At 45.0% G+C, this 27,617-nt stretch overlaps 1 protein-coding gene and 2 pseudogenes across 1 annotated transcript; 1 reads left to right on the top strand and 2 right to left on the bottom strand.

Annotated features, from left to right (window-relative positions):
• Positions 1-328: 328 nt before the first annotated feature.
• Positions 329-3,385, bottom strand: LOC112346016 (annotated as a pseudogene).
• A 261-nt stretch (positions 3,386-3,646) lies between these two features.
• On the bottom strand, positions 3,647-5,215 carry LOC112345978 (flavonoid 3'-monooxygenase-like). The gene is made up of 2 exons (XM_024673867.1): positions 4,352-5,215; positions 3,647-4,302 (listed from the first exon to the last, which is right to left on the bottom strand). The coding sequence occupies exons 1-2, from the start codon at positions 5,213-5,215 to the stop codon at positions 3,682-3,684; spliced, it is 1,485 nt and encodes a 494-aa protein (XP_024529635.1). The 3' UTR covers positions 3,647-3,681.
• Positions 5,216-6,931: 1,716 nt separating this feature from the next.
• LOC112346017 lies at positions 6,932-27,556 on the top strand (annotated as a pseudogene).
• Positions 27,557-27,617: the final 61 nt, after the last annotated feature.

Below are 27,617 nucleotides of genomic sequence, written 5' to 3' on the forward strand. Positions count from 1 at the left end.
AAGGCTCACCCGATCAATATTTCCAGCAGACATCTGTGATCTACCGAACTGTTTCAGCAGCTCCAGCACCTACAAACATGGCAGTTCCACATCTATGGCCGACAACTTATGCCAGCGGGAGTGACGAGATCTTTCCAGCGTTGACCACCAAGACTTTTATGAAAGTTGAGAGCATTGGAAACGTGGAGATCATCGGTTGGGATAAGGTGTTAATACTGATCCACTAAAGTGAACTAATATACTCCAAAAGTTATGAAAGAATATTATTACAAGTGGTTTAATCCTACATACACATTTATTATAACATTAAAACGATTCACATAAATAGTCATTTGGATCCGAATGGTAGAATGAAGGTGGCTTCTGGATGTAGAAACCAAGTCCCATGGAATGGTTCAGCAGCGGATTGTCAAGCCCATGGTAGCGTCCTGTGACATATACCCAGCGGAGGTGTCCAGATGTAAAACAAGGATACTATGTTGCATAGTCCACCAGGTCTTTGTTCCCAGTCTCCTCGCCCATCTTCATCAGCTTCTTTTGGAGTTGAAGGATCTTGGCTTCGGTCTCCTGGATCATTTTGCATACTTTGTCGACAGCCTCTTGAAAGCTTGCATTATTCGGGCTGTGGCAAAAGATGACACAGAGATAGTTGTGGAAGCACTTGATTTTCATCTCGTGTCGGAAGAAGAAGAGAACATTGATAAGGGCGGTGTGATCAGCCACTGAAATCTGGAGATTCAACCATACCCTTATCCAGCTTGAGATCCATGCAAAACTCACACATAATACCTCTGGCTCCTTCAACGAAAACTGTCCCTCTCCTGAGCAACTGATATTTCTCGAGACTTGGGATGGATTTGGCAGATCGCAAAGAGGCCTCCTCCACTAAAGAATCCAGAAATGTTAAACAAATCATATAGCGAGCAGTGGGGGATCCATGAGACTCCGAAAGCTCGACATCACCTCCTCAAACATGGCATAGCTAGGATGCTTCTGCTTCTCTTTTTCACTCAAGACATAGCTTCCCTTAGCAACTTCAAGCAAAATATCAGCAGCTTTTGTCCCCTCAATTGGTGGAGGTGCCGCTCCTTGCCCAACTTGGCTGATGGCTCTCAAGCATAGAATTTGAGACAAGCTTGCTATAAACTTCTCTACACAGAAAAAAAGGGGGAAAAACCATTCACTCCATTAGGATGATGCTAATTTGGAAGATCTCTAGAATATTCAAGTATATAAATAGGAAATATAGAACGAACTATTGGTTTTTCTAGCAATATTCTCAAAAAACACATCTTTCTTTATTCAATTTTCATTTCAGTTGTTAAAATTTCAGTTTCATTTCCAACCACAATTACAATATTTAGGTTGAATTTTTTTTAGTATAGCTATTGAAATTCCTAAAAACAAGAAAGGCATTTATAGTTTTTATTCTTTTATTTTCTATTTTAATTTCTTAGATCAGACTTAAAAATTATGGTACTTCTTCATTTTAAAACATTAAGGTGATTATGTGTATTTATTGTCCACCAAAATTTATTAAGTACTTTTTCTTAGTTTTAAACATTTTGTATTGTTAGAAATGTGATAATTAAAAAATTTAAAAAGCTTTTTTAATAGATTACACTACTATTTTCTCTTGGTATATAAAATAATGTAACAACATATTGAAGAATAAATACACAAACACCATAATAGTTTACAATATTAATTAATTTCAATAAAAGATTTATTCCTGAATATTATAATTTGATTTTACATTTAATATTTAAGATTGTCAAAGTAATATCACAACCATTCTTAATATGATTTCTAACATACTTATCAAATATACTTTTCCTAAAACAGTGAAAAGGTTTAAAAAATACTAAATATTCAACACAGTTCTGTTTTTATTAATTCTAAATTTATCAGTATAAAACTAATAATATTCATTGATATATATATATATATATATATACATACATACATACATACATATACATACACATATAAATATAATGTCCACATTAAATAATACTAATATTTGATTTTCTTTTTCTAACTCATTAATTTCTTTTTATTTCTATTTTCTCTACTTATAACCAGCTACTAAGTTTCTAAAAATTTTCATTTTTCAAACCAAGGTTTCATGGTCTCAATAATTATTATATTAAAGGTTTAGTGTGCATAATTCATATAGTGGTGGGTTAATTTATCATATTTGGGTGATTTTTATATGACTCAAAAGTATAAGCAATAAATCTATTTATAACAGACATCTTTAGTCCTCATGAATTGGAATATTCTATTTTTATTTTAATGTATTCTAACATAAAGAAGAAGATGATAATATATACTTTTGGAACTTATGCTTTAATTTCTATGAGAATTTTGAAATAGCTATGAAAACCTAATTTATTTGTATGGACTTGACCTTTATTTTTATGGGATCTTATTTAATTAACAATACTTTACAATTTCATCATTTTTGGAGTTTAGAATTAGATAGTCTAAATTTACTATGGACAACTATTTAAGCTGGATATGAATAGAATGATAGTTTGATTTTTTTTGTTTTAATGAAGTATGCCAACTTGAAAAGAAATAGTTGCTTGAGTATAAAAGAGTCATTCGTGAAGTAGACATTTAAACTATATGTTCTTATATCCATTGTGACAATATTTCCAAATTTCTCCTTAAAGATTTGTATATTAATATTATAAATCTCTCTCACCAAAATAGAAAATGAATGAGTTTAAACAATAATCTTATTCTTCTTAATAAAAATATAATATTAAGAGTTAATTTTACTGAGTAATAATGCATTGTGCCTAGAGGTAATAAACTAAACCTAAAAATAAATTCATACTTTTGTGTTTGAGGAAGTTATTGTACACCTATTGTTCTATGTGAGTCAGTGTTTCTATTACACTAAATATGATTTTAGAATTGCATTGAAAATAGTTAATTGAATAACTAAGAAGACTATCAAAAACCATAAAAAAAACTGGTTTTATAAAACCTGTGTAAAGAATATACATAGAATATCCAAAAGTATTTAAATATTCACCACTGCTCTTAATAAGCATTGCAAAAGATTGTCAACGATCACAAGGAGACGGCACGGGAATGTAAGGTCTTCCTTGATATCATGCTCGAGTTCTACAGAGCAAATACCCAGGGAGAAACAAAGAGTTCTTGCTAGTTTGTGATTACAATAACTTTCATTCCTGCTTATGGCTGGACCTGATACATCTGCCACCACAAGCGAGTGGCTCATGCCCTCAGTGATGCACAATCCTCGGGTTTTGATCAAACTCCAGGAAGAGCTTGACAGAGCCGTAGGTGGCAACCGAATGGTCCAAGAATCTGACCTGACATTGGTGAATGCTTGGGCCGTCCACATGCATCAACAATGAGCATGTGCATTGTATGTTACTTGGGGGTATTTTTATCCTATTGATATTGAGCATTTGAAAATAAATACTAAAAACTCATAAACTTTTAGGATGTTTATGAAGAATATAAATTCACATTGAAAATCTCGAGAAAGAGAAATGAAATTTGGTTGTGGATGTTGTGGTTAATGGGGTAATAACTGATGCACCAATTTAAAGTTTTAAAATTTCTTATTGATTTTTAGTTATAAACCTAATATAAAAAAACTTTCCCTTTATTGTTTTACTTGATCTCAGCTGACCCCTAGTTGCCATAGACTTCCATCGGCAGCCTTGGAGTGGCCATGGCTTGCAGCGGAGTCTTGAGGTAGCAAGAGCCATTGTAAACCTCCTCTATGGATGGTATTGTCCCTGGCACAAAGCTCCAATCAAAGCCGTGAATGAGATTGGCCACCAGCAGCTCCAGTGTTCGCAATCCCAAGGGCATTCCAGGACACATTCTACGACCGGATCCAAACGGGAGGAGCTCAAAGTTTTGGCCTTTGAAATCGATGGAGCTCCCCAAGAAGCGCTCTGGGTAAAACTGGGTGGGATTCTCCCACACTGCCGAATCCATATGCACAGCCCAAACATTCACCAGGAGAGTGGTTCCCTTTGGAACGGTATAACCGGCAATTGTGGCTTCCTGGGTGGCCATGCGTGGGAAAAGGAGCACTCCTGGAGGATACATTCTAAGTGTCTCCTTGAGAACAAGCTGGAGATAGTCGAGCTTTGGGATGTCGGATTCTTGGACCATCTGGTCACTGCCTACGACTCGGTCAAGCTCCTCCCGGAGCTTGATCAAAACCCGAGGATTATGCATCACCAAGGCCATGATCCATTCGCTTGTGGTAGCAGTAGCATCAGTCCCAGCCATTAGCATCTCCTGGAATGAACGTTATAGCAATCACAAAGTACATAAGAAGAAGTCTTACCAACAGATTTGCTTTAACGTGTGTTTCTCCCTGGGCATTATTTCCGTAGAACTCAAGCATGATATCAAGGAAGTCCTTGCATTCCCGTGTCGTTTCCTTGTGCTCGTCAATGATCTTTCGCAAGAACTTCTCTTGTTTCGCATGGATTTGCTTGTACCGAGGGATCTGCCAGTCCAGCCATCTTAAATACCACGGTACGAGGGTGCTAATGCACGAGGGATTGATCACCAGGTCGACAATGGAGAGCAGAATCTCTTTGAATTCTAAAGCGTCGGAGTCGACTTCGTCTTCACCAAAGTACCTCTTGCTCATCAAAATCCTGGACATATTGTTGAAAGCAAAAATGGAGAACAGCGATCTTATTTCCACGGGCTTGCTGTTGCTGAAAGACTTTAAGATCTCTCCCAAGGCATGGGAGAGCTCCTCCTTTCTCATCCACGCAAATGAATCGATGGACTTGGCTGTGAAGAGCTCCATGGAGCACAGCTTGCGAGTGTCTTTCCAGTACTTCCCATATGGAGAAGTTCCAAGTCCCGAATAGTTATAGCTGAAGTGGTCGCCTAAAACCATGTATGGCCTGGAACCAAACTTTATGTCGTGTGTGGTAAATACTTCCTTGATTATCTTCTGGCTAGAGATAACCACAGTGGGCATCATTCCCATCTTCAAGAACACAATGGGGCCATACTTTCTGGAGATAGATTGTAAACTCCTATGTGGGGGCTTTCCTGCCAGTAAATGAAGGTGGCCGATCAGGGGCAGTCCCCATGGGCCTGGGGGGAGGTTTTTGAAAGATCTGTAGCTCCATGATAGAACTAAGAAGAGAATAAAAGCTACAAAGAGCACGACTGGGAGGATTTCCATGAACGCAAACCTCTTACGCTGCCAATTGGAAAGTTGCTTCTTTATACGGAAGTTCATAGCACAACACCATACGTTCTAAGCAAGAGTTTGGTTCAATTGAGAATTGAACTAAACTCCAAGGCTACGCATGGAGATCTACGAGAACATGATCATGTAAGACTTAGATACAAATTTTAAAAGAAAGTTTGAATATATGGTTAGCATCGTTCATGTGACAAATAAACTTGCAGATGCAACACCTCGTCCAAATCTTATAGAGCTCGCAAGGGGACCCAACTTGTACTGTACCTTGGAGCTGGTTTTGAGGAAAATGTAGCCACTAGCTCACGTCCAAAACTCGCAAACTCGTCAGCCGGCTGTGAATCCACTGTCCATTCTTGGTTTCCTTCATATCAACCAACCAAAGAATGCGTGTCAGACTTTTTCGTTTGAGCATTAAGTGCAACTTTCTTTCTAGGAGTTGTCACGCTTGAATTTGAATGATAGTTTGGCTTTCCACGAGTTTTATCATAACACATTCTCCTGGGAGAGCTCTGCAATCCACCAGTCAGTCAAAGCCACAAATTAACTTTACTTTGCGAAAGTCCCTAAAACTTATTCAAATGGACGGGCATACCGTTTCTCTACCAGCACTCTGCAACCTCAAATCTGTTCGACAGCAGGTTCTTAAGCTCATCATCGTCCGCGCCAACTAGCGGATCTGGCACCGCCACCAGTATCTTTTGGAGCAACTGCTTCACCTCCCGGTTCAGAAACATAAAGTTGTCTCCCAGCCCGAAGCACGTCAAATGGATATGGCCATCTTCACCTTTGCCTTCGGTCCATAACACCCAGTTTGAGGGACTAACCAGCTTTGGCTCCTGTAGAAAGACCAGCTGCGTGACGATCCCGATATCTCGCGGTACGTTCAAAACACCGAACTCGCATTTAAGCTTGTCAGCTGAGACGGCTTGTAGCCACTCTGTATCGGGATTTGCTTGCAGATGTGCGGCGGGCAAAGCACGAAGCTCTTTCTCGACTCATGCTTGCAATCAAGACCATGCACCGTCTTCAACTTCGTGTACACCAGTTCTTTGGTTCGCGGTCAGTGCGATATGATGAGCTCAACATAAACCAAACGACAACCATTCTTCGACAGGCCCTGGATGACAAGAACAAGGACTACCATTCTTCTCGGCTTCACCATGCCAGCTTTCGTGCTCGAATTGGAGCTTTCGAGACAGTAATCTTGACGGAGAAAGCTGGGCCTTCAATGCTGGGGATCACACCAGTTCCTGCAGAACATCCGCATGTCAGTTGGCATGCTGCAGCTCAAGCTCGTTCCTTCATAAATGACACACTCTCAAAATATAGCCTTGAATGACCCGTGATGCAAGACCGCCCTCTTCGCAGCTCGCTGATCGTTACTTCGATCCAGACTTTGAAGGCAATGCATGACATTCTTGAGTGCCTGATCAGCGGGAACTGCCGGCCGGAAGAATGCAGCCCCTAAACTCCGAGTCCATGTCGCAGTGCCGGAGGAACCGGCACGCCTGACGTCACCAATCCCATGATGCCTCTCATAGCCGTATTAAATACATATACGTTATTTGTCGGTGATGTGTTACGTTTGATTTGTTCCACGTGTTCGAACCAAGTTATGAGGACTGGAGCAGAGCCCTAAGCGGAGACTTCCCATCCAGCTCCTCCCCCAGGACTTGCTCGAGATAGAGCACCATGGAACCTCGGTGCTGTAACTTGCAAGCTTGTCTGCGAGCTCCGGGGTCCGAGGAGGATAAGCCGAAGAATGTACGCTCGCAAGGCTGCAGTAGCAGACGTAAACTCCCAGCTGGCGACTTCCCCGTGCACGATGCCTGGACAAGGCAAGAGTATTATGCTGTAATGGATGCCTGTGCTTCACTAGTTTGAGAAATGCAGAAGAACGAAGACTTGCCCTCGTCCAACATGTTCCTCAGCTCGTTGATGATTTAAAAAGAAATTTGGAAATATTGTCATGATGGATATAAGAACATATAGTTTAAATGTCTAATTCACAAATGACTCTTTTATACTCAAGCAACTATTTCTTTTCAAGTTGACCTATTTAATATTGGGGCAAATAACATTAAAACAAAGAAAATCAAAGTTTCGTTCTATTAATATCCAGCTTAAATAGTTGTCCATAGTAAATTTAGACTATCTAATTCTAAACTCCAAAAATGATGAAATTGTAAAGTATTGTTAATTAAATAAGATCCCATAAAAATAAAGGTCAAGTCCATACAAATAAATTATCATCTTCTTCTTTATGCCAGAATACATTAAAATGAAAATAGAATATTCCCATTCATGAGGACTAGAGATGTCTGTTATAAATAAATCTATTGCTTATACTTTTGAGTCATATAAACATCACCCAAATATGATAAATTAACCCACCACTATATGAATTGTGCACACTAAATCTTTAATATAATAATTATTTACACCATAAAACCATGGTTTGAAAAATGAAAAGTTTTTAAAACTTAGTAGCTAGTTATAAGTAGAGAAAATAAAAATAAAAAGAAAATAATGAGTTAGAAAAAGAAAATCAAATATTAGTATTATTTAATGTGGACATTATATATATATTGTCCACATAGTTTGAGTGAAGGGAAAATTATACTTTTATATATGATGAAGTTGAAATGATTTTAATGATGGATTTAGAATTAAAATTTCATGGTCAACAAAATTTAATTATCCAAGTAATTATAAAACTTTATAAGGTATTGAATTTGATAAAACTAATATTCTTGTAGCTTTTTAACAAATATATGGAAATCCAACATTTTTCTTATCAAAAGAAGTTTTAAAAATAAATATTACATGTGATTCTTTAAGAATTGTATATATAGTTATATGTATATATATATATACATATATACATATACATATATATATACATATACATATATATATACATATACATATATATGTATATGTATATATATATATGTATATATATATATATATATATATATATGATATTATTAATTATGTACTGATAAATGTAGAATTAATAAAAACAGAACTGTGTTGAATATTTAGGATTTTTAAACCTTTTCACTGTTTTAGGAAAAGTATATTTGGTAAGTATGTTAGAAATCATTTTAAAAATGGTTGTGATATTACTTTGACAATCTTAAATATTAAATGTAAAATCAAATTATAATATTCAGGAATAAATCTCTTATCAAAATTAAATAATATTGTAAACTATTATGGTGTTTGTGTATTTATTCTTCAATATGTTGTTACATTGTTTTATATACCAAGAGAAAAAGGTAGTGTATTCTAATAAAAAAGATTTTTAAATTTTTAATTAACACATTTCTTACAATAAAAAATGTTTAAAACTAAGCAAAAGTACTTAATAAAGTTTGGTGGACAAAAAATAAATATAATCATATTAAAGTTTTAAAATGAAGAAGTACCATAGTTTTTTAAGTATGATCTAAGAAATTAAAATAGAAAAAGTAAGCTGTGAGTGCTTGGAATATGGAAATGGAATATAGAAATGTGCATATCAATTAGCCCAAAAACCCTAGCTTATATACAGGAGCGAGTGGTCCAGATTGAAACCAATCCAACGGCTACCAAAATCCCACTACGCTAATATTAGTATATGACATCTTAACCATACACTTGGCCCTCACATCATCCCCTCCTCTCGGGATAACGGAAGACCATCAGGGTTCTCTTGAAGATGGGCCGGGATCCGGAGGAACGTCAGGAGGAGGCATCGGTGGATCTATAGGTGGTATTAACTCCTCTTGATCCCTTTGTAAGAAGTGTTTTAGCTGCTGCACATGCACAATCTCTGGAGGATCGGCCTGATGAACGTCATGCCGAACCTCATAAACTTGTGGTCCAATTTGTCGCAACACTCGATACGGTCCTTTCCATTGCGCACAAAGCCCCTTAGATAAACCACGTACCGTAAGATGGGGAAAACGGACTAACACCAAATCATCCACTTTGTACCCCACAGGTAGACGATGATGGGAGTTGTAGCGCCGTTGTTGTCCCACTTGTATGCGGCCTAAGTGTTCGGCAGACTCTGCTCGGACAAGTGGAAGAATGCTCGTCAAATACTGATCCCATGATCTAGCATCGGCAGCACGTGGCAATTGCGAAGGTAAACCCAACTCCGTTGGTAATATTGGATCATGACCATATAGGAGTTTATATGGTGAAGCACCAACAGAACTCTGCACCCCTGTAACATATGCATACCGAAGAGACGGCAAATAACCATCCCAATCCAAATGCTGAAAGTTCACATACTTCGCAATCATCCCTTTGAATGTCTGAACAAGCCATTCCACCAGACCGTCTGATTGTGGATGATAAGCACTCGTGAAAGTGTGGCATATCCCCAACCGAGACGTCAAAACATGAAAGGCCTCAGCCATAAATGCGGGACCATTATCCGAAAGAATCCGCTCTAGACAAGAATGCTGGAACACCACTCGATTGAGGAGGAAGTATCCAACAGCAGTTGCAGAGGCGCTAGCAAGAGCACCAACTTCCACCCAACGAGTCAAATAGTCAGAAGCAATAATAACATACTCATTGCCAGCAGTTGACCGTGGAAAAGGTCCCATAAGATCAAACGCCACTAACTCAAACGGACGGGAAACTGCAATTGACTCCAACCGTCCTTTCGCAGCATGAGGGGGAGTATTACGAACTTGGCACCAAACGCAGCTACGCACATACCGGATAATATCACGTCGCATCTCCGGCTAATAGAAAGACCTACGCAGCTTCTCGGTGATACGACAGTGTCCCATATGCCCACCTAGAACAGGAGAATCATGGTAAACATAGAGAAACCACGGAATAAACACCGAAGGCACCACCAGCCGTAAATGATCATCAGGATCCATCCCCACAAAATAAAGAAGGCCATTGTCAAGGCGATATTGAGAATGTAAATGCCGGAAAGGCAAGTTATCAGCAAGTGATGCAAGATTCTCAAACCCATCTCGAAGCTTCCGAATCCACGGCTCAATCTTTTGAGCCTCGCGAACCTCATCAAGAGAAGGTAGATCTTGCTCTGCACCTTGTGGACACTGAACGTCAAGGATAACAATTGCCGAGGGCACAGAATCGTCATCTAGAAAATCCACAGATGCTGGAACAACATGTTCGTCAGAAACATGAGAAGTGAGTGGAAAAGGAAGAGGAGCTCGAGAAAGGGCATCAGCATCAGCCATAGAACTCCCTGGGGGATGAACAACATCGAAATCATATATCTGAAGCTTCAAAGCCCATCAAGCCGTACAACCAACCAGGTTCTTCTGCTTCAATAATGAAGTAACAGCAGCATGGTCACCTTCAAGTAACGTCCGAGAACCATGTAGATAGGCATGAAGTTTCTCGAAACCCCAGACTGCTGCTAAACACTCCTTCTCCATCGTAGAGTAGTTCATCTCTGCTGGTTGTAATGTACGGCTTATGTATGCAATGGGATGGCGCTGACCCGGCACACTTGAGCTCTCTTGCATCAACACACCTCCGAGACCAATGTCAGAAGCATCCACACGCAAAATAAAAGGTCGAGTGTTGTCAGGATATGCCAAAACCGGAGGAGTCATCAATAGTTCTTTGAGATCCACGAACGCTCGCTCACAATCCGGAGACCAGATGAAAGATGACATTGATGACTTCAGCAATGCTCAAAATGGTGTAGTGCGATCGGAAAGATGATCCACAAAACGACCGAGATACTGCACCTTACCCAAAAAGCGCTGCACATCATTCACACAATTCGGAGTAGGGAACTTTAGAACAGCCATAAGTTTGTCAGGATCAACTTGCAAAGCCTCACGAGAAATACGGTACCCAAGATAAGTTGTGTCCTTGGATCCAAACACGCACTTTGACCGCTTCAGCTTTAAACCAACGTCGCGTAGCCGATCCAACACTTTACAAACATCACGAACGTGCTCCTCCCACGTCCCCTCCAAGTGGATCAAGACATCATCAATGAAGTCAGCAGTCACCTCTGGCATATCGCAAAGAACCTCGTCCATCATCCGTTGGAAAGTTGCTGGAGCATTGTTCAAACCAAACGGCATCACCAAGAACTCATACAAACAAAATGGTGTACAAAAAACAGTCTTAGGAATATCTTCTTCGGCCATCGGTACTTGCCAATACCCAGAAGCAAGATTTAGCTTGGTGAACCAATGACTTCGCCCCAGACAATCCAAGAGATTAGCAGTGTGAGGAAGAGGATACACATCTGGGATCATCACTTCGTTTAACGGACGATAGTCGATATAGAAACAAATATTCCCATCAGGCTTTATCACAAGATGAGGTTCACATGCCCAAGGACTCCGCGACTTCCGAATAACACCCTTCTCCAGCATTTCCTTGACGTTTGCACGTAAAATCTTGATCTCCTTAGGTGACCGACGACGAACAGGAACCTTGATTGGACGAACATCCCCGGTTGGAATTGGATGACGTGTGGCAATCTTGGCCCCAGACGATAAGTCAAATTCAAAGAGATCAGAATACTCCTTCATGAGCCGGTCAACTACTGCAACACAAAGATCGTCGGAGGGATCGGAAAAGGGAAAAACAGAACAAGATGGAAACACAAAAGGAAAGAGTGGGGGAACAAAAGTAATGAAAGCAGAGGTAGAAGTAGAGGGACGAAGAGGTATGGAAGTGAGAGGAATGGATGAAATATAAGGAAGTATGAGACAAGGGGGAGAAGCCTCAAAGTCACACTTAGCATGATTGCGCTGCAACCAATCCATACCAAGAATGAGGTCAAAAGCTTGACTCGGCACCACCCGCAACGGCTGCAACTCAAGCTCAAGATTGCCCACACGCACAACTAGGTCCACCTCATCCCGTGCACATGCATGTGTACGGCCGTTGCCATAAAGAATGAAAACTGGTTCTGCCGCACGACGCAAGTGTAAATGACAACGTGTGGCAACAGGTCGAGCAATAGAAGATAAACTCGAACCTGTATCAACCAACACGGAGAGAAGAATAGGAGACCTCTTGTTATAAAGACGAGCTTGGAAAGTAAACACTGGATGAACCGGTGCCGAGTGAACCCTTTGATGATACTCCCGAAAGAAAGATGGAGGGGTCACTAACTTATTCACGCAAGGTCCCTCCATTACTCGCGCGACTCCTCGTTTCCCGAATGCACCTCGGTATCCAAACCTTCCACCGCAGCAGCACCAACGGGACGCTGCTGACGCCAAGGTCTCCACCCAGGAAATGGAGGTCGCCAATCCGGAAAACAACAGCAACGCCGATAAGTATGACCAACTTCATCACACGCCCAGCAGCAAACATCACGGCCACGACCATGTCCTCGCACTTGTCCTTGGACTCGAGCAGCAGCAGCATCAACCTCCATTGGAACAGGACCATCACCCATAGGAAGTGGAGTGGAAAGACGTGCAGCTGTAAGCGACTAAATTTTCCATTCTACTTTAGTCACTTAACCACACCTCCGACCACTTGGAGGAGTCTCATTCACAACCTCCATCAATCCAATTCAGGACTTGGGACTTGCTAGCCCCAAGAATGGCATCCATGCCACTCCACACTTGCACCTAGTCCAAGTGCTCCACGTGTCCGGTCCTGAGACCGACACCCCAAAGGTACCACTGACATCTCGGCCCGTTACGCTAAGGCCATGCCCATTCACCTTTGCTGCACTAGTGGTTCAACACCACTTGCATCACCACCTCGTCTCTCCAAGACTGGGCCATGTGTCCACGAGGGGTCATCCTGGATCCACTCCTTAGCATCCTTAGGATGCCCACAGACCTGGGGAATTGCCTTCCCCAAAGTCCCTTTGTCAGTTCCTACCAAGTCCCTTTCTGCCCCTGGCCGTGTTTGCCAACACTGCCACTGGATCGAGGCCCACAGGCCCGACCCCTAAGTCCCACGGTCCTCTGGGACTTCCTCACCACATGACTGTGTCCTTGGTCACTACCCCAGAGGACTGCTCCTCTTCCTTTCCACAGTCTGGGCCTTTGGGACAACATTTCGGAACACCGTGGCCTTACGCGAGCCACCTGGGTACTCTCCCCACCTATCGCCTTTAGGTGCTCTAGCCATGGGCTTAGAGCGAGGTTCCGTTGAGCCACGCCTGGTATCCAAGTAGGTAGTGCCACCCACACTTGGACTGGGAGCATCGGCCAGTCGATCTCCCGGGGGAACTAGAGCCGGCTCTTGAACACTTCACCAAGCTACCCCGCTTGTCGGTCTGTGTTCACTCTAGTCTTGGACTTCCCAGTGGGCAGCTCATCACCCAACACTGGGTCTGGCCTTCCTGGGCCAAACTGGCCTTTCCTGGCCAAACTGGCTCCACTGCAGTCCTCCCCCTTACTATACTTTTGGAGCTCACCAAACCCCCCAGGGTCTGGGAGACGAACGCTTTGGGCTTTCACCCTCTCAGGCTCCGGACTCGGACTCGGACTCGGACTCGGACTCGGATTCGGACTCGGACTCGGGCTTGGGCTTGGTCTCGGCCTCGGCCTCGGTCTCGGTCTCGGTCCCGATCTCGGTCTCGGTCTCGGTCTCGGTCTCGGTCCCGGTCTCGGTCTCAACTTCGGACTCCATCTCGGACTCCATCTCGGACTCCATCTCGGGTCCATCTCGGGTCCATCTCGGACTCCATCTCGGACTCCATCTCGGGTCCATCTCGGACTCCATCTCGGACTCCATTTCGGGTCCATCTCGGGTCCACCTCGGACTCCATCTCGGACTCCATCTCGGACTCCATCTCGGGTCCATCTCAGACTCCACCTCGGACTCCAACTCGGGTCCATCTCGGGTCCACCTCGGACTCCACTTCGGACTCCATCTCGGGTCCATCTCGGGTCCACCTCGGACTCCACTTCGGACTCCATCTCGGACTCCATCTCGGGTCCATCTCGGACTCCACTTCGGACTTCAACTTGGGTCCATCTCGGACTCCACTTCGGACTCCAACTCGGGTCCATCTCGGACTCCACTTTGGACTCCAACTCGAGTCCATCTCGGACACTCCCACATGTCATGTGTTGGTCCTTTTGGGTCCCTTTTTGGAGCCTCGCTTTTTGCTCGCTTCGTGCTCGTTCCTCGAGCCCTTCTTTGGGAGTTCCACTCCCGCTCTTGACTTTTCAAGTCGGAGCTTTTGGTCCAAACGTGTTACGCTCGTTTGGCTCTCGCTTCAGCCACTACCACGTGGCACCCTTTCCGGCTCCACTTTAGGGCCTAGGGATTTTGTGTCTCACAACTCCACCACCCATAGACGAAGTTCGATGTCCTCATCGAACGGTAAACCCTTTCATAAAGTAACACCCACACGTGTTACCATTTCCATCCTTGGCACCTAGCCAATCTTTGTCTATGGTTTGACACCAAAGGCTCACCATGCCTTGTCCATCCTTTAAGGAGCGTAGTCTCTCCAACTTAGAGACTGATTGGACCACATGTAATGGTTCATCCTTTTATTGGTTTAGTTCTCGCTAAACCTCTTAGAGACCCTTCTCTAAGTCAATCCCACTACTCCTTCTCGAGTAGTCTCAATTTCCATCGATATAACCTTTGCACTTTGGAACTTTGAATTTTTGACTTCTTAGAGTCAATTTCCTAGGTGTCTCCGACACCTTGCCTTGCACCTTTTGTGCAACTCCACTTCCCATCCTAGGAAGTTCTCTACTCGAGGGCACCATCATCCTCTCTTCTATTTCGTGCCAAAGTTCCAGTTATCATACTTTGTGCTAGGGCTGTTCATGGCCCTATCATTTGGCTACCTTACCGCTCCCTCCCTTGGAGCTTCCACTTTCGCCAAACCGGAGCATTTCGGAATCCCTCCTTGGAAACACACTTCCTTTCCCGCAACTTGTTAGCGTCCAAGACATTAGTGTTCCTCGCCTAACTTTGTCACTTGGATTCCCCCCAAGGGATTCCACAGCCCTATCTTGGCCACTCATCTTTTGCTCCTATCCGTTGATTGTTGCACCAAGCAACATCGAATCTCTACCTCCCTCCTTGAGGTATTGTTTCGGTTCCATAGCAAAGACTCTTCTTTGCCAAGTCCGGAGGATGTTCACCCCTAGTACGTCTCTTTAGCATCTTCTGCTATGGGCTCTATCCACGGCCCAACTTTGTGACCCTCCCATGGGTCTTTTATAGAGACTACTTTCCTCGGACTCACTATGCCATCTCACGGACATAGTTTATTTCCCTTAGGTGCTCTTCCCACTTGGTCATCACGACCAAGCCACATCACCTTAAACAGTTCAATCTCAACATTTTGAACCAGGAACTTCATTCCTTAGCCAACCAAGGACCTTGTCCTTATCTGGCCATAAGATCACTTAGTGATCTCACCTTGGCACCTTAACAGAGTTGCCAAGAGGTACTTGGTCTTCTAGACCTCCAAGTTGTTGACTATAACCCCGGGGGCATCCCCCACACTTGGCGGTGCACCCAAGCTAGCCCTTACGGCCAAGGGTTCATAGCAACTGAGATTAGGTGTCCCCATCTCACTCACCACGACCTTAGTGCCACTTGCACCAAAGTGTTCAAGTTAGATATGCTGAGCTTTCACACTAAGCAATCTAACCGTGCATCACGACTCCGAGGCATCCCTCGCTTGGCGGTGTGCCCAAACCAGTCTCCCCACTGAGAGTCCATGACCACCGAAATATGAGTGTCCTCATATTCCAAACCATCACCACGCCCTAGTGATTTGGGACTCGAACCCAAGCACTAGAGGGTCGGGATTCGAACCCAACCTCCGTATATGCATCTACGGACGGCATCACACTAGATGCCTTGCGTGACTCCCCACGCCGGTGCACCAACTTATTTTTTAAAGCGCGCTACAGATCACAGCTTAGGAACCTAGTTCCTCCACACTGCCAAGTCCTCTCACTTGACATGTCGGTGATCATGCATGGACTCCTCCATGCTCGGCCCCATGGCCCACCCTTTTTGAAGTTATCACCTTCAACTAGGGTCTTTGTTCCCCCGACGTGCCAATCTCACTTGGCAAGTTCTCCGACCATTGTAACATGGTTCCTGCATAAGCGTGAAAGTCCTTGACCATCGACTTTCGTTCAAAGCCCTCTCTTTGAATACTCGGGAACTACTTCCCTAACCTTGATAACCTTGCCTCATGGCAAGCTTCAAGACCACGCTTCTACTGCGCCACTCTGATTTCGCGCGTTCCATGAACCATTTACACTTGGCCTTTCTAGGTACTACGCTACCTAGAATCGTCTTTGGGAACCTTGAAGGAACTCTGTCCCTCAACTTGCTAAGGCCTCCCCTTTCGCAAGCTTTATAGTTGCCATATAGTCTAACATGGATAATTCCATATTTTAGACTCTCTATGGCATCACGGTTGCTAGCAACAACATCCTCGAGCACCCTCTTGATTCTCCACTCCCAGCTGGCATAACCAACCTTGGTTATGCCCTTTGATTCCTATGGTTCGGTTCTATCCCCTTACTTCTTGCTTTTTGGCTTCACACCTTTCCTTTGGTCATTCTCCTCCAGACCAGGAGGATAGCTTTGCACTTTCTATCATGCCTTAGCAAGTATTCTTAGGGATGAACCTACCCAATAGCCTAGGGAGTGGTTCCTCAATCCGGGTATGCTCACCTTATAATCCAACACACTAGGATTACATTGTTGCTTATGGGCCTTTACATGCCCATCACTAGCCTTGCCAAAATTCCATTTTTGGCTTTGTCCAACTCGGGTAGACAGTCCTCTCCTGTCTCCGCAACCTTGGACATTTGGATAGCACCTTCTATCCATCATTCGCTAGGGACTTAGTCCCTTGGGCTTTATCCATTGCCCTCGCGACATCAAACACCACCTCTTGGTGTTCTAGAGTGTTCGGGTGTCCCAATGATGGCTTTCTTGACAATGAGTATTTCCTTTTATGACATTGACTTACTATATCGCAACATAAGCAACTTATCCCCCGTAAGGGGCTATCCGACTTCCCTATGCTAGAAGTCTTGGGTAGCTACCTTCTACCCGTTTAACCAGTTATTTTGCACCTCTTGCTTAGTTGCCTCATAGTTGTCAAGTCCTACAACTCATTGCTTGGTGCTTTCACACCTCCATCATTATCTGGGTCACCACACTCCAACTGCATGCTCTGCAGCTTAGGCTATGCCATTCCCATTCCAATTGGGATTCCTTTGGCAAGGGGTTCTCATGAACCCACCAACATAGCCTCAAGGTATCACACCTTGGCACATTTGGTGTCTCCACACCATCAGCTCCACGAGCCTACCTCTATGACACTTCCCCTTCGTGTTTAAGTCTTTGCCAAGACCAACACCGCTCTTTCTCATGCTAACCATCCGTTAGCACTACACCATAGAGGTCACACACAACTTTGTGTCAAAGTTGTTTTCTTCTGGGAACACCTTTCCCATAACTTTAGCATGGCATATTTTGCCATCGATGAGATACCCTCCGTTCTCATCCTTGGATCCTATGATCCCCCCCCATCCTTTGTGGGGTACAACACACCTCAGTCCAAATGCTTCCATCAGTCCTTTTAGGACCATCCGTTGACTCTACTTGAGTCATCCAGCAGTTTTGGACTTGGTTAATCCACAGACCCGTAAGGTCCTACTTGTGAGGCACTAGCTCACTGGAATACACTTCTTGCATTCCTGTCCTACTCAAAAGGACTATTTTCACAAGTGTTACTCCAACACTTGATTTTGTTCTCTGGGGGCAACCTTTGCCCCTTAGGACTACTTGTCCATGTGATGAGAACACCAACTCATCCACTTAATACACCCCCAACTCCTTGGGTTGTTCCAGCATTTATTAGAGGTAGCCTCGGCTACCTTTTCAAGGACTTGAGTCCTCTTCCGTATTTGACCTCCCACGGTCATTACTTCTGGTCTCACATTCATGAGCACCAACCTCAACTATATGAGGAAAATCTTGTGACTCCTTTATTGCTTTGGAGTCTTTATCTTTCCCGTGATCCCAACTGTAATTGTTTACCACAACTACATTAGCCAATTTGCTAAGTCAAACGCTCATCTGGATCACATCCTCAACTCTTTGAGGAAAACCATATACTGTTCCCAAGATCCCAAAGTCGTTCCATTATTGGCCCCTTTTCTATCCACCACCTTGTCTACAAGTTCACACATGAGCTGTAATGGAGAGCCATGTCTTCCCGACTTGCTACTCCTCAAGGATAGGCCCACTCCTCGGACCTTCCGATGCCAACACTAGTGGTGATATACTTGAGCACCAATAAAAGTCGGACTAAGGAACAGCTCCGATACCAAATTGTAAGCGACTAAATTTTCCATTCTACTTTAGTCACTTAACCACACCTCCGACCACTTGGAGGAGTCTCATTCACAACCTCCATCAATCCAATTCAGGACTTGGGACTTGCTAGCCCCAAGAATGGCATCCATGCCACTCCACACTTGCACCTGGTCCAAGTGCTCCACGTGTCCGGTCCTGAGACCGACACCCCAAAGGTACCACTGACATCTCGGCCCGTTACGCTAAGGCCATGCCCATTCACCTTTGCTGCACTAGTGGTTCAACACCACTTGCATCACCACCTCGTCTCTCCAAGACTGGGCCATGTGTCCACGAGGGGTCATCCTGGATCCACTCCTTAGCATCCTTAGGATGCCCACAGACCTGGGGAATTGCCTTCCCCAAAGTCCCTTTGTCAGTTCCTACCAAGTCCCTTTCTGCCCCTGGCCGTGTTTGCCAACACTGCCACTGGATCGAGGCCCACAGGCCCGACCCCTAAGTCCCACGGTCCTCTGGGACTTCCTCACCACATGACTGTGTCCTTGGTCACTACCCCAGAGGACTGCTCCTCTTCCTTTCCACAGTCTGGGCCTTTGGGACAACATTTCGGAACACCGTGGCCTTACGCGAGCCACCTGGGTACTCTCCCCACCTATCGCCTTTAGGTGCTCTAGCCATGGGCTTAGAGCGAGGTTCCGTTGAGCCACGCCTGGTATCCAAGTAGGTAGTGCCACCCACACTTGGACTGGGAGCATCGGCCAGTCGATCTCCCGGGGGAACTAGAGCCGGCTCTTGAACACTTCACCAAGCTACCCCGCTTGTCGGTCTGTGTTCACTCTAGTCTTGGACTTCCCAGTGGGCAGCTCATCACCCAACACTGGGTCTGGCCTTCCTGGGCCAAACTGGCCTTTCCTGGCCAAACTGGCTCCACTGCAGTCCTCCCCCTTACTATACTTTTGGAGCTCACCAAACCCCCCAGGGTCTGGGAGACGAACGCTTTGGGCTTTCACCCTCTCAGGCTCCGGACTCGGACTCGGACTCGGACTCGGACTCGGACTCGGACTCGGACTCGGACTCGGACTCGGACTCGGACTCGGACTCGGGCTCGGGCTTGGTCTCGGCCTCGGCCTCGGTCTCGGTCTCGGTCCCGATCTCGGTCTCGGTCTCGGTCTCGGTCTCGGTCCCGGTCTCGGTCTCGACTTCGGACTCCATCTCGGACTCCATCTCGGACTCTATCTCGGGTCCATCTCGGGTCCATCTCGGACTCCATCTCGGACTCCATCTCGGGTCCATCTCGGACTCCATCTCGGACTCCATTTCGGGTCCATCTCGGGTCCACCTCGGACTCCATCTCGGACTCCATCTCGGACTCCATCTCGGGTCCATCTCGGACTCCACCTCGGACTCCAACTCGGGTCCATCTCGGGTCCACCTCGGACTCCACTTCGGACTCCATCTCGGGTCCATCTCGGGTCCACCTCGGACTCCACTTCGGACTCCATCTCGGACTCCATCTCGGGTCCATCTCAGACTCCACTTCGGACTTCAACTTGGGTCCATCTCGGACTCCACTTCGGACTCCAACTCGGGTCCATCTCGGACTCCACTTTGGACTCCAACTCGAGTCCATCTCGGACACTCCCACATGTCATGTGTTGGTCCTTTTGGGTCCCTTTTTGGAGCCTCGCTTTTTGCTCGCTTCGTGCTCGTTCCTCGAGCCCTTCTTTGGGAGTTCCACTCCCGCTCTTGACTTTTCAAGTCGGAGCTTTTGGTCCAAACGTGTTACGCTCGTTTGGCTCTCGCTTCAGCCACTACCACGTGGCACCCTTTCCGGCTCCACTTTGGGGCCTAGGGATTTTGTGTCTCACAGCAGCGAGAAGTGGAAGAGGCGACGTCTCATAACGTTGTGCCAAGTGAAGAGCATCATCAAGGGTGGCAGGAGCAAGTGCATGCACAAGTCCGACAAGATCTTGACGAAGTGCTGGCCACAAGATTCCTAGCTTGATCCGCTCCGACATATTTGGCTCCGCACGAAGCAAAAGACTTCGGAAACGAATGCCAAATTGCATCACCGACTCAAATGGCCCTTGGCGAAGACGATGCAATTGTTGGAAAGCATCATCACAATCATCGGCATGTCCGAAGGCGCGTTTGAAGACGTCTAGGAGAACACTCCAATCCCCACGAATGGCTGCGCTTAAACCATTGTACCATTGCAACGCCGTCCCTTGGAGACACGTGGGAAACTCACGCAACCGTCGAGCATCATCCCAAGAATGATATGTGGCAATCACCGTGAAGTGATCAAACCAATGGTATACATCATCCCCAGGATTCCCACGAAAGAACTCCGGCCGAACGCGAGGATTGGCACCAAGAGCAGGAGGAGTTGGACCACGTGCCATGAATGCCACCATCAATTGAGTTTGGTTGTTCAATTGCAAACACATAGCATCAAGCAATTGGACCAATTGCTGCTCACAATGCAAAAAGTTAGATCTAAACCAAAATCCTGAAAGGAAAGAACAAAAAGAAGGAAATGGAAAAAATTAGATCTAGACAATGCAAAAGCTAGATCTAAACCAAAATCCCAAATCTAAGCACTCCTCAAGGACAATCCCCTCGACTCCACCAATGTGAGTGCTTGGAATATGGAAAGGGAATATAGAAATGTGCATATCAATTAGCCCAAAAACCTTAGCTTATATATAAGAGCGAGTGGTCCAGATTGAAACCAATTCGACGGCTACCAAAATCCCACTACACTAATATTAATATACGGCATCGTAACCGTACACTTGGCCCTCTCATTTATTTTAATTTTACCATAAATACGTTTAAAAGAATAAAAGCTATAAATACCTTTCTTGTTTTTAGGAATTTATAATATAAGATAAAAAAAAGTTTCATAGGAGTTGGGTGAATATTATTACTAAATAATTTGAATAGCTATACTAAAAACAATTAAACCTAAATATTGTAATTGTGGTTGGAAATAAAACTAAAATTTTAACAACTGAAATGAAAATTGAATTGTGTTTTTTGAGAATATTGCTAGAAAAACAAATAGTTCGTTCTGTGAGTGCATGGAATATGGAAAGGGAATACAGAAATGTGCATATCAATTAGCCCAAAAACCTTAGCTTATATACAGGAGCGAGTGGTGCGGATTGAAACCAATCTGACGGCTACCAAAATCCACTACGCTAATATTAGTATATGGCATCGTAGCCATACACTTGGCCCTCACATCATCCCCTCCTCTCGGAATAATGGAAGGCCGTCAGGGTTCTCTTGTAGATGGGTCGGGATTTGGAGGAACGTCAGGAGGAGGCATTGGTGGATCTGTAGACGGTATTAACTGCTCCTGATCCCTTTGTATGAAGCGTTTTAACCGCTGCATATGCACAATCTCCGAAGGATCGGTCTGCTGAACGTCATGCCGAACCTCATAAAGTTGTGGTCCAACTTGCCACAACACCCGATACGGTCCTTTCCACTGCGCAAGGAGCCCCTTAGATAAACCACGTACCGTAAGATGGGGAAAACGGACTAACACTAAATCATCCACTTTGTACTCCGCTGGTGGACAATGATGGGAATTGTAGCGCCGTTGTTGTCCCACTTGTACGCGGCCTAAGTGTTCAGCAGACTCTGCTCGGACAAGTGGAAGAATGCTTGTCAAATATTAATCCCATGACCTAGCATCAGGAGCTCGTGGCAATCGCAAAGGTAAACCCAGCTCTGTTGGTAATATTGGATCATGACCATATAGGAGTTTATATGGTGAAGCACCAACAGAACTCTGCACCCCTGTAACATATGCATACCGAAGAGACGGCAAATAACCATCCCAATCCGAATGCTGAAAGTTCACATACTTCGCAATCATCCCTTTGAATGTCCGAACGAGTCGTTCCACCAGACCGTCTGATTGTGGATGATAAGCACTCGTGAAAGTGTGGCATATCCCCAACCGAGACGTCAAAACATGAAATGCCTCAGCCATAAATGCAGGACCATTATCCGAAAGAATCCGCTCTGGACAAGAATGCTGGAACACTACTCGATTGAGGAGGAAGTATCCAACAGCAGTTGCCGAGGCGCTAGCAAGAGCACAAACTTCCACCCAATGAGTCAAGTAGTCAGAAGCAATAATAACATACTCATTGCCAGCAGTCGACCGTGGAAAAGGTCCCATAAGATCAAATGCCACCAACTCAAACGGACGGGAAACTGCAATTGACTCCAACCGTCCTTCCGTAGCACGAGGGGGAGTATTACGAGCTTGGCACCAAACGCAGCTACGCACATACCGAATAATATCACGTCGCATCTCCGGCCAATAGAAAGACCTGTGCAATTTCTCGGTGACACGACGGTGTCCCATATGCCCACCTAGAATAGGAGAATCATGGTAGGCATGGAGAAACCGCGGAATAAACACCAAAGGCACCACCAGCCGTAAATGAGCATCAGGATCCGTCCCCACAAAATAAAGAAGGCCATCTTCAAAGCGATATTGAGAATGTAAATGCCGAAAAGGCAAGTCATCAGCAAGTGATGCAGGATTCTCAAACCCATCTCAAAGCCTTCGAATCCATGGCTCAATCTTTTGAGCCTCGCGAACCTCATCCAGAGAAGGTAGATCTTGCTCTACGCCCTGTGGACACTGAACGTCAAGGACAGCAACCGCCGACGGCACAGAATCCTCATCTAGAAAATCCACAGATGCTGGAACAACAGGTTCATCAGAAACATGAGAAGTGAGTGGAGAAGGAAGAGGAGCTCGAGAAAGGGCATCAGCATCAGCCATAGAATTCCCTGGGGGATGAACAACATCGAAATCATATATCTGAAGCTTCAAAGCCCATCGAGCCGTACAACCAACCAGGTTCTTCCGCTTCAATAATGAAGTAACAGCAGCATGGTCACCTTCAAGTAACGTCCGAGAACCATGTAGATAGGCATGAAGTTTCTCGAAACCCCAGACTGCTGCTAAACACTCCTTCTCCGTCGTGGAGTAGTTCATCTCCGCTGGTTGTAATGTACAGCTTATGTATGCAATGGGATGGCGCTGACCAGGCACACTCGAGCTCTCTTGCATCAACACACCTCCAAGACCAATGTCAGAAGCATCCACGCGCAAAATAAAAGGTCGAGTGTAGTCAGGATATGCCAAAACCGGAGGAGTCGTCAATAGCTCTTTGAGATTCACGAACGCCCGCTCACAATCGGGAGACCAAATGAAAGATGACGTTGATGACTTCAGCAATGCTCGCAATGGTATAGTGCGATCAGAAAGATGATTCACAAAACGACCGAGATACTGCACCTTACCCAAAAAATGCTGCACATCATTCACACACTTCGGAGTAAGGAACTTTAGAACAGCCACAAGTTTGTCAGGATCAACTTGCAAAGCCTCACGAGAAATACGGTACCCAAGATAAGTTGTGTCCTTGGACCCAAACACGCACTTCGACCGCTTCAGCTTTAAACCAACGTCGCGTAGCCGATCCAACACTTTACAAACATCACGAACATGCTCCTCCCACGTCCCCTCCGAGTGGATCAAGACATCATCAATGAAGTCAGCCGTCACCTCCGGCATATCGCAAAGAACCTTGTCCATCATCCGCTGAAAAGTTGCTGGAGCATTGTTCAAACCAAACGGCATCACCAAAAACTTGTACAAACCAAATGGTGTACGAAAAGCAGTCTTAGGAATATCGTCTTCAGCCATCGGTACTTGCCAATACCCAGAAGCAAGATCTAGCTTGGTGAACCAACGACTTCGCCCCAGACGATCCAAGAGATCAGCAGTGTGAGGAAGAGGGTACACGTCCGGGATCGTCACTTCATTTAACGGACGATAGTCGATGCAGAAACGAATACTCCCATTAGGCTTCGTCACAAGATGAGGTTCACATGCCTAAGGACTCCGTGACTTCCGAATAACACCCTTCTCCAACATCTCCTTGACGTTTGCACGTAAAATCTTGATCTCCTTGGGTGACCGACGACGAACAGGAACCTTGATTGGACGAGCATCCCCGGTTGGAATGGGATGACGTGTGGCAATCTTGGCCCCAGACGATAGGTCAAATTCAAAGAGATCAGAATACTCCTTCATGAGCTGGTCAACAGCTGCAACACAAAGATCATCGGAGGGATCGGAAAAGGGAAGAGCAGAACAAGATGGAAACACAAGAGGAAATAATGGGGGAACAAAAGTAATGGAAGCAGAGGTAGAAGTAGAGGGACGAAGAGGTATGGAAGTGAGAGGAATGGATGAAACATAAGGAAGTATGAGACAAGGGGGAAAAGCCTCAAAGTCACACTTGGCATGATTGTGCTGCAACCAATCCATACCAAGAATGAGGTCAAAAGCTTGACTCGGCACCACCCGCAATGATTGCAACTCAAGCTCGAGATCGCCCACACGCACAACCAGGTCCGCCTCATCTCGTGCACATGCATGTGTACGGCCGTTGCCATAAAGAATGAAAACTGGATCCGCCGCACGACGCAAGTGTAGACGACAACGTGTGGCAACAGGTCAAGCAATAGAAGATAAACTCGAACCTATATCAACCAACACAGAGAGAAGAATAGGAGACCTCTTGTTATAAAAACGAGCTTGGAAAGTAAACACTGGATGAACCGGTGCCGAGTGAACCCCTTGATGATACTCCCGAAAGAAAGATGGAGGGGTCACTAACTTATTCACGCAAGGTCCCTCCATTACTCGCGTGACTCCTCGTTTCCCGAATGCACCTCGGTATCCAAACCTTCCACCGCAGCAGCACCAACGGGACGCTGCTGACGCCAAGGTCTCCACCCAGGAAATGGAGGTCGCCAATCCGGAAAGCGCCGACAACGCCGATAAGTATGACCAACTTCATCACACGCCCAGCAACGAACGTCACGGCCACGACCACGTCCTCGCACTTGTCCTTGGACTCGAGTAGCAGCAGCATCAACCTCCATGGGAACAAGACCATCACTTATAGGAAGTGGAGCTGAAGGACATGTAGCAAGAAGTGGAAGAGGCAACGTCTCATAACGTTGTGCCAAGCGAAGAGCATCGTCAAGAGTGGCAGGAGCAAGTGCATGCACAAGTCCGACAAGATCTTGACGAAGTGCTGGCCACAACATTCCTAGCTTGATCCGCTCCGACATATTTGGCTCCGCACGAAGCAAAAGACTTCGGAAACGAACGCCAAATTGCATCACCGACTCAGATGGCCCTTGGCGAAGACGATGCAATTGTTGAAAGGCATCATCACAATCTTCGGCGTGTCCGAAGGCGCGTTTGAAGACGTCCGGAAGAACACTCCAATCGCCACGAGTAGCTACGCTCAATCCATTGTACCACTACAATGCCGTCCCTTGAAGGCATGTGGGGAACTCACACAAACGTCGAGCATCATCCCAAGAATGATATGTGGCAATCACCATGAAGTGATCGAACCAATGGTACACATCATCCCCAGGATTCCCACGAAAGAACTCCGGCCGAACGCGAGGATTGGCACCAAAAGCAGGAGGAGTTGTACCATGTGCCGTGAACGCCACCATCAACTGAGTTTGGTTGTTCAATTGCAAGCGCATAGCATCAAGCAATTGAACCAACTGCTGCTCTAGAGTCAAAGGAGGAGATTGCGGATCGGCCATGAAAATGAATGAGAAAGAAAGAGCAAAAGAAGAGAAATGACAAAAAGCTAGAAAGAAATGGTAGATCTAGACAATGCAAAAAGCTAGATCTAAACCAAAATCCTGAAAGGAAAGAACAAAAGAAAGGAAATGGAAAAAACTAGATCTAGACAATGCAAAAGCTAGATCTAAACCGAAATCCCAAATCCAAGCACTCCCCAGGGACAATCAAAAGTGCCCCTCATCTCCACCAATGTGAGTGCATGGAATATGGAAAGGGAATACAGAAATGTGCATATCAATTAGCCCAAAAACCCTAGCTTATATACAGGAGCGAGTGGTTCGGATTGAAACCAATCCGACGGCTACCAAAATCCACTACGCTAATATTAGTATACGGCATCGTAGCCGTACACTTGGCCCTCACAGTTCTAAATTATTTTTGATAATTTTTTGTATTTATATACTTAAATATTCTAAAAATCTTCCAAATTAGCATCATCCTTAAAACTTTTTCTTCCTTTCTGATGGAGTGAATGGTTTTTCCCTCTTTTTTTCTGTGTAGGGAAGTTTATGGCAAGCTTGTCTCAAATTCTGTGCTTGAGAGCCATTACCCAAGTTGCAAGGAGCAGCACCTCCACCAATTGAGGGGACAAAAGCTGCTGATATTCTGCTTGAAGTTGCTAAGGGAAGCTATATCTTGAGTGAAAAAAGAGAAGCAAAAGCATCCTAGCTATGCCATGTTTGAGGAGGTGATGTCGAGCTTTCGGAGTCTCATGGATCCCCCACTACTCGCTATATGATTTGTTTAACATTTCTGGATTCTTTAGTGGAGGAGGCCTCTTTGTGATCTGCCAAATCCATCCCAAGTCTCGAGAAATATCAGTTGCTCTGGAGAGGGACAGTTTTCTTGAATCTCCAGATGTTGTAGCATTTGTCAACGCAGTGGCTGATCATGTTCTCTTCTCCTTCCGACACGAAATGAAAATCAAGTGCTTCCACAACTATCTCTGTGTCATCTTTTGCCACAGCCCAAATAATGCAAGCTTTCAAGAGGCTGTCGACAAAGTATGCAAAATGATCCAGGAGACCGAAGCCAAGATCCTTTAACTCCAAAAGAAGCTGATGAAGATGGGCGAGGAAACTGGCCTGGTGGACTATGCAACATGGTATCCTTGTTTTACATCTGGACACCTCTGCTGGGTGTATGTCACAGGACGCTACCATGGGCTTGACAATCCGCTGCTGAACGGTGAACCATTCCATGGGACTTGGTTTCTACATCCAGAAGCCACCTTCATTCTACCATTCGGATCCAAATGTGGATTTATTAAAACCAATTATTTGATGTGAATCGTTTTAATGTTATAATAAACAAGAATGTGTGTGTATGTAGGATTAAATCACTTGTAAT

The sequence above is a fragment of the Selaginella moellendorffii genome, unplaced genomic scaffold, assembly GCF_000143415.4.
Source record: "Selaginella moellendorffii unplaced genomic scaffold, v1.0 SELMOscaffold_11, whole genome shotgun sequence".
NCBI lineage: Eukaryota > Viridiplantae > Streptophyta > Lycopodiopsida > Selaginellales > Selaginellaceae > Selaginella > Selaginella moellendorffii.

Coding starts and splice junctions, on each gene's coding strand:
- LOC112345978 (XM_024673867.1), bottom strand. CDS start 5,215: ATGGAAATCCTCCCAGTCGTGCTCTTTGTAGCTTTTATTCTCTTCTTA. Junction 4,303..4,351: donor ACGTTAAAGCAAATCTGTTG/GTAAGACTTCTT, acceptor CGTTCATTCCAG/GAGATGCTAATGGCTGGGAC.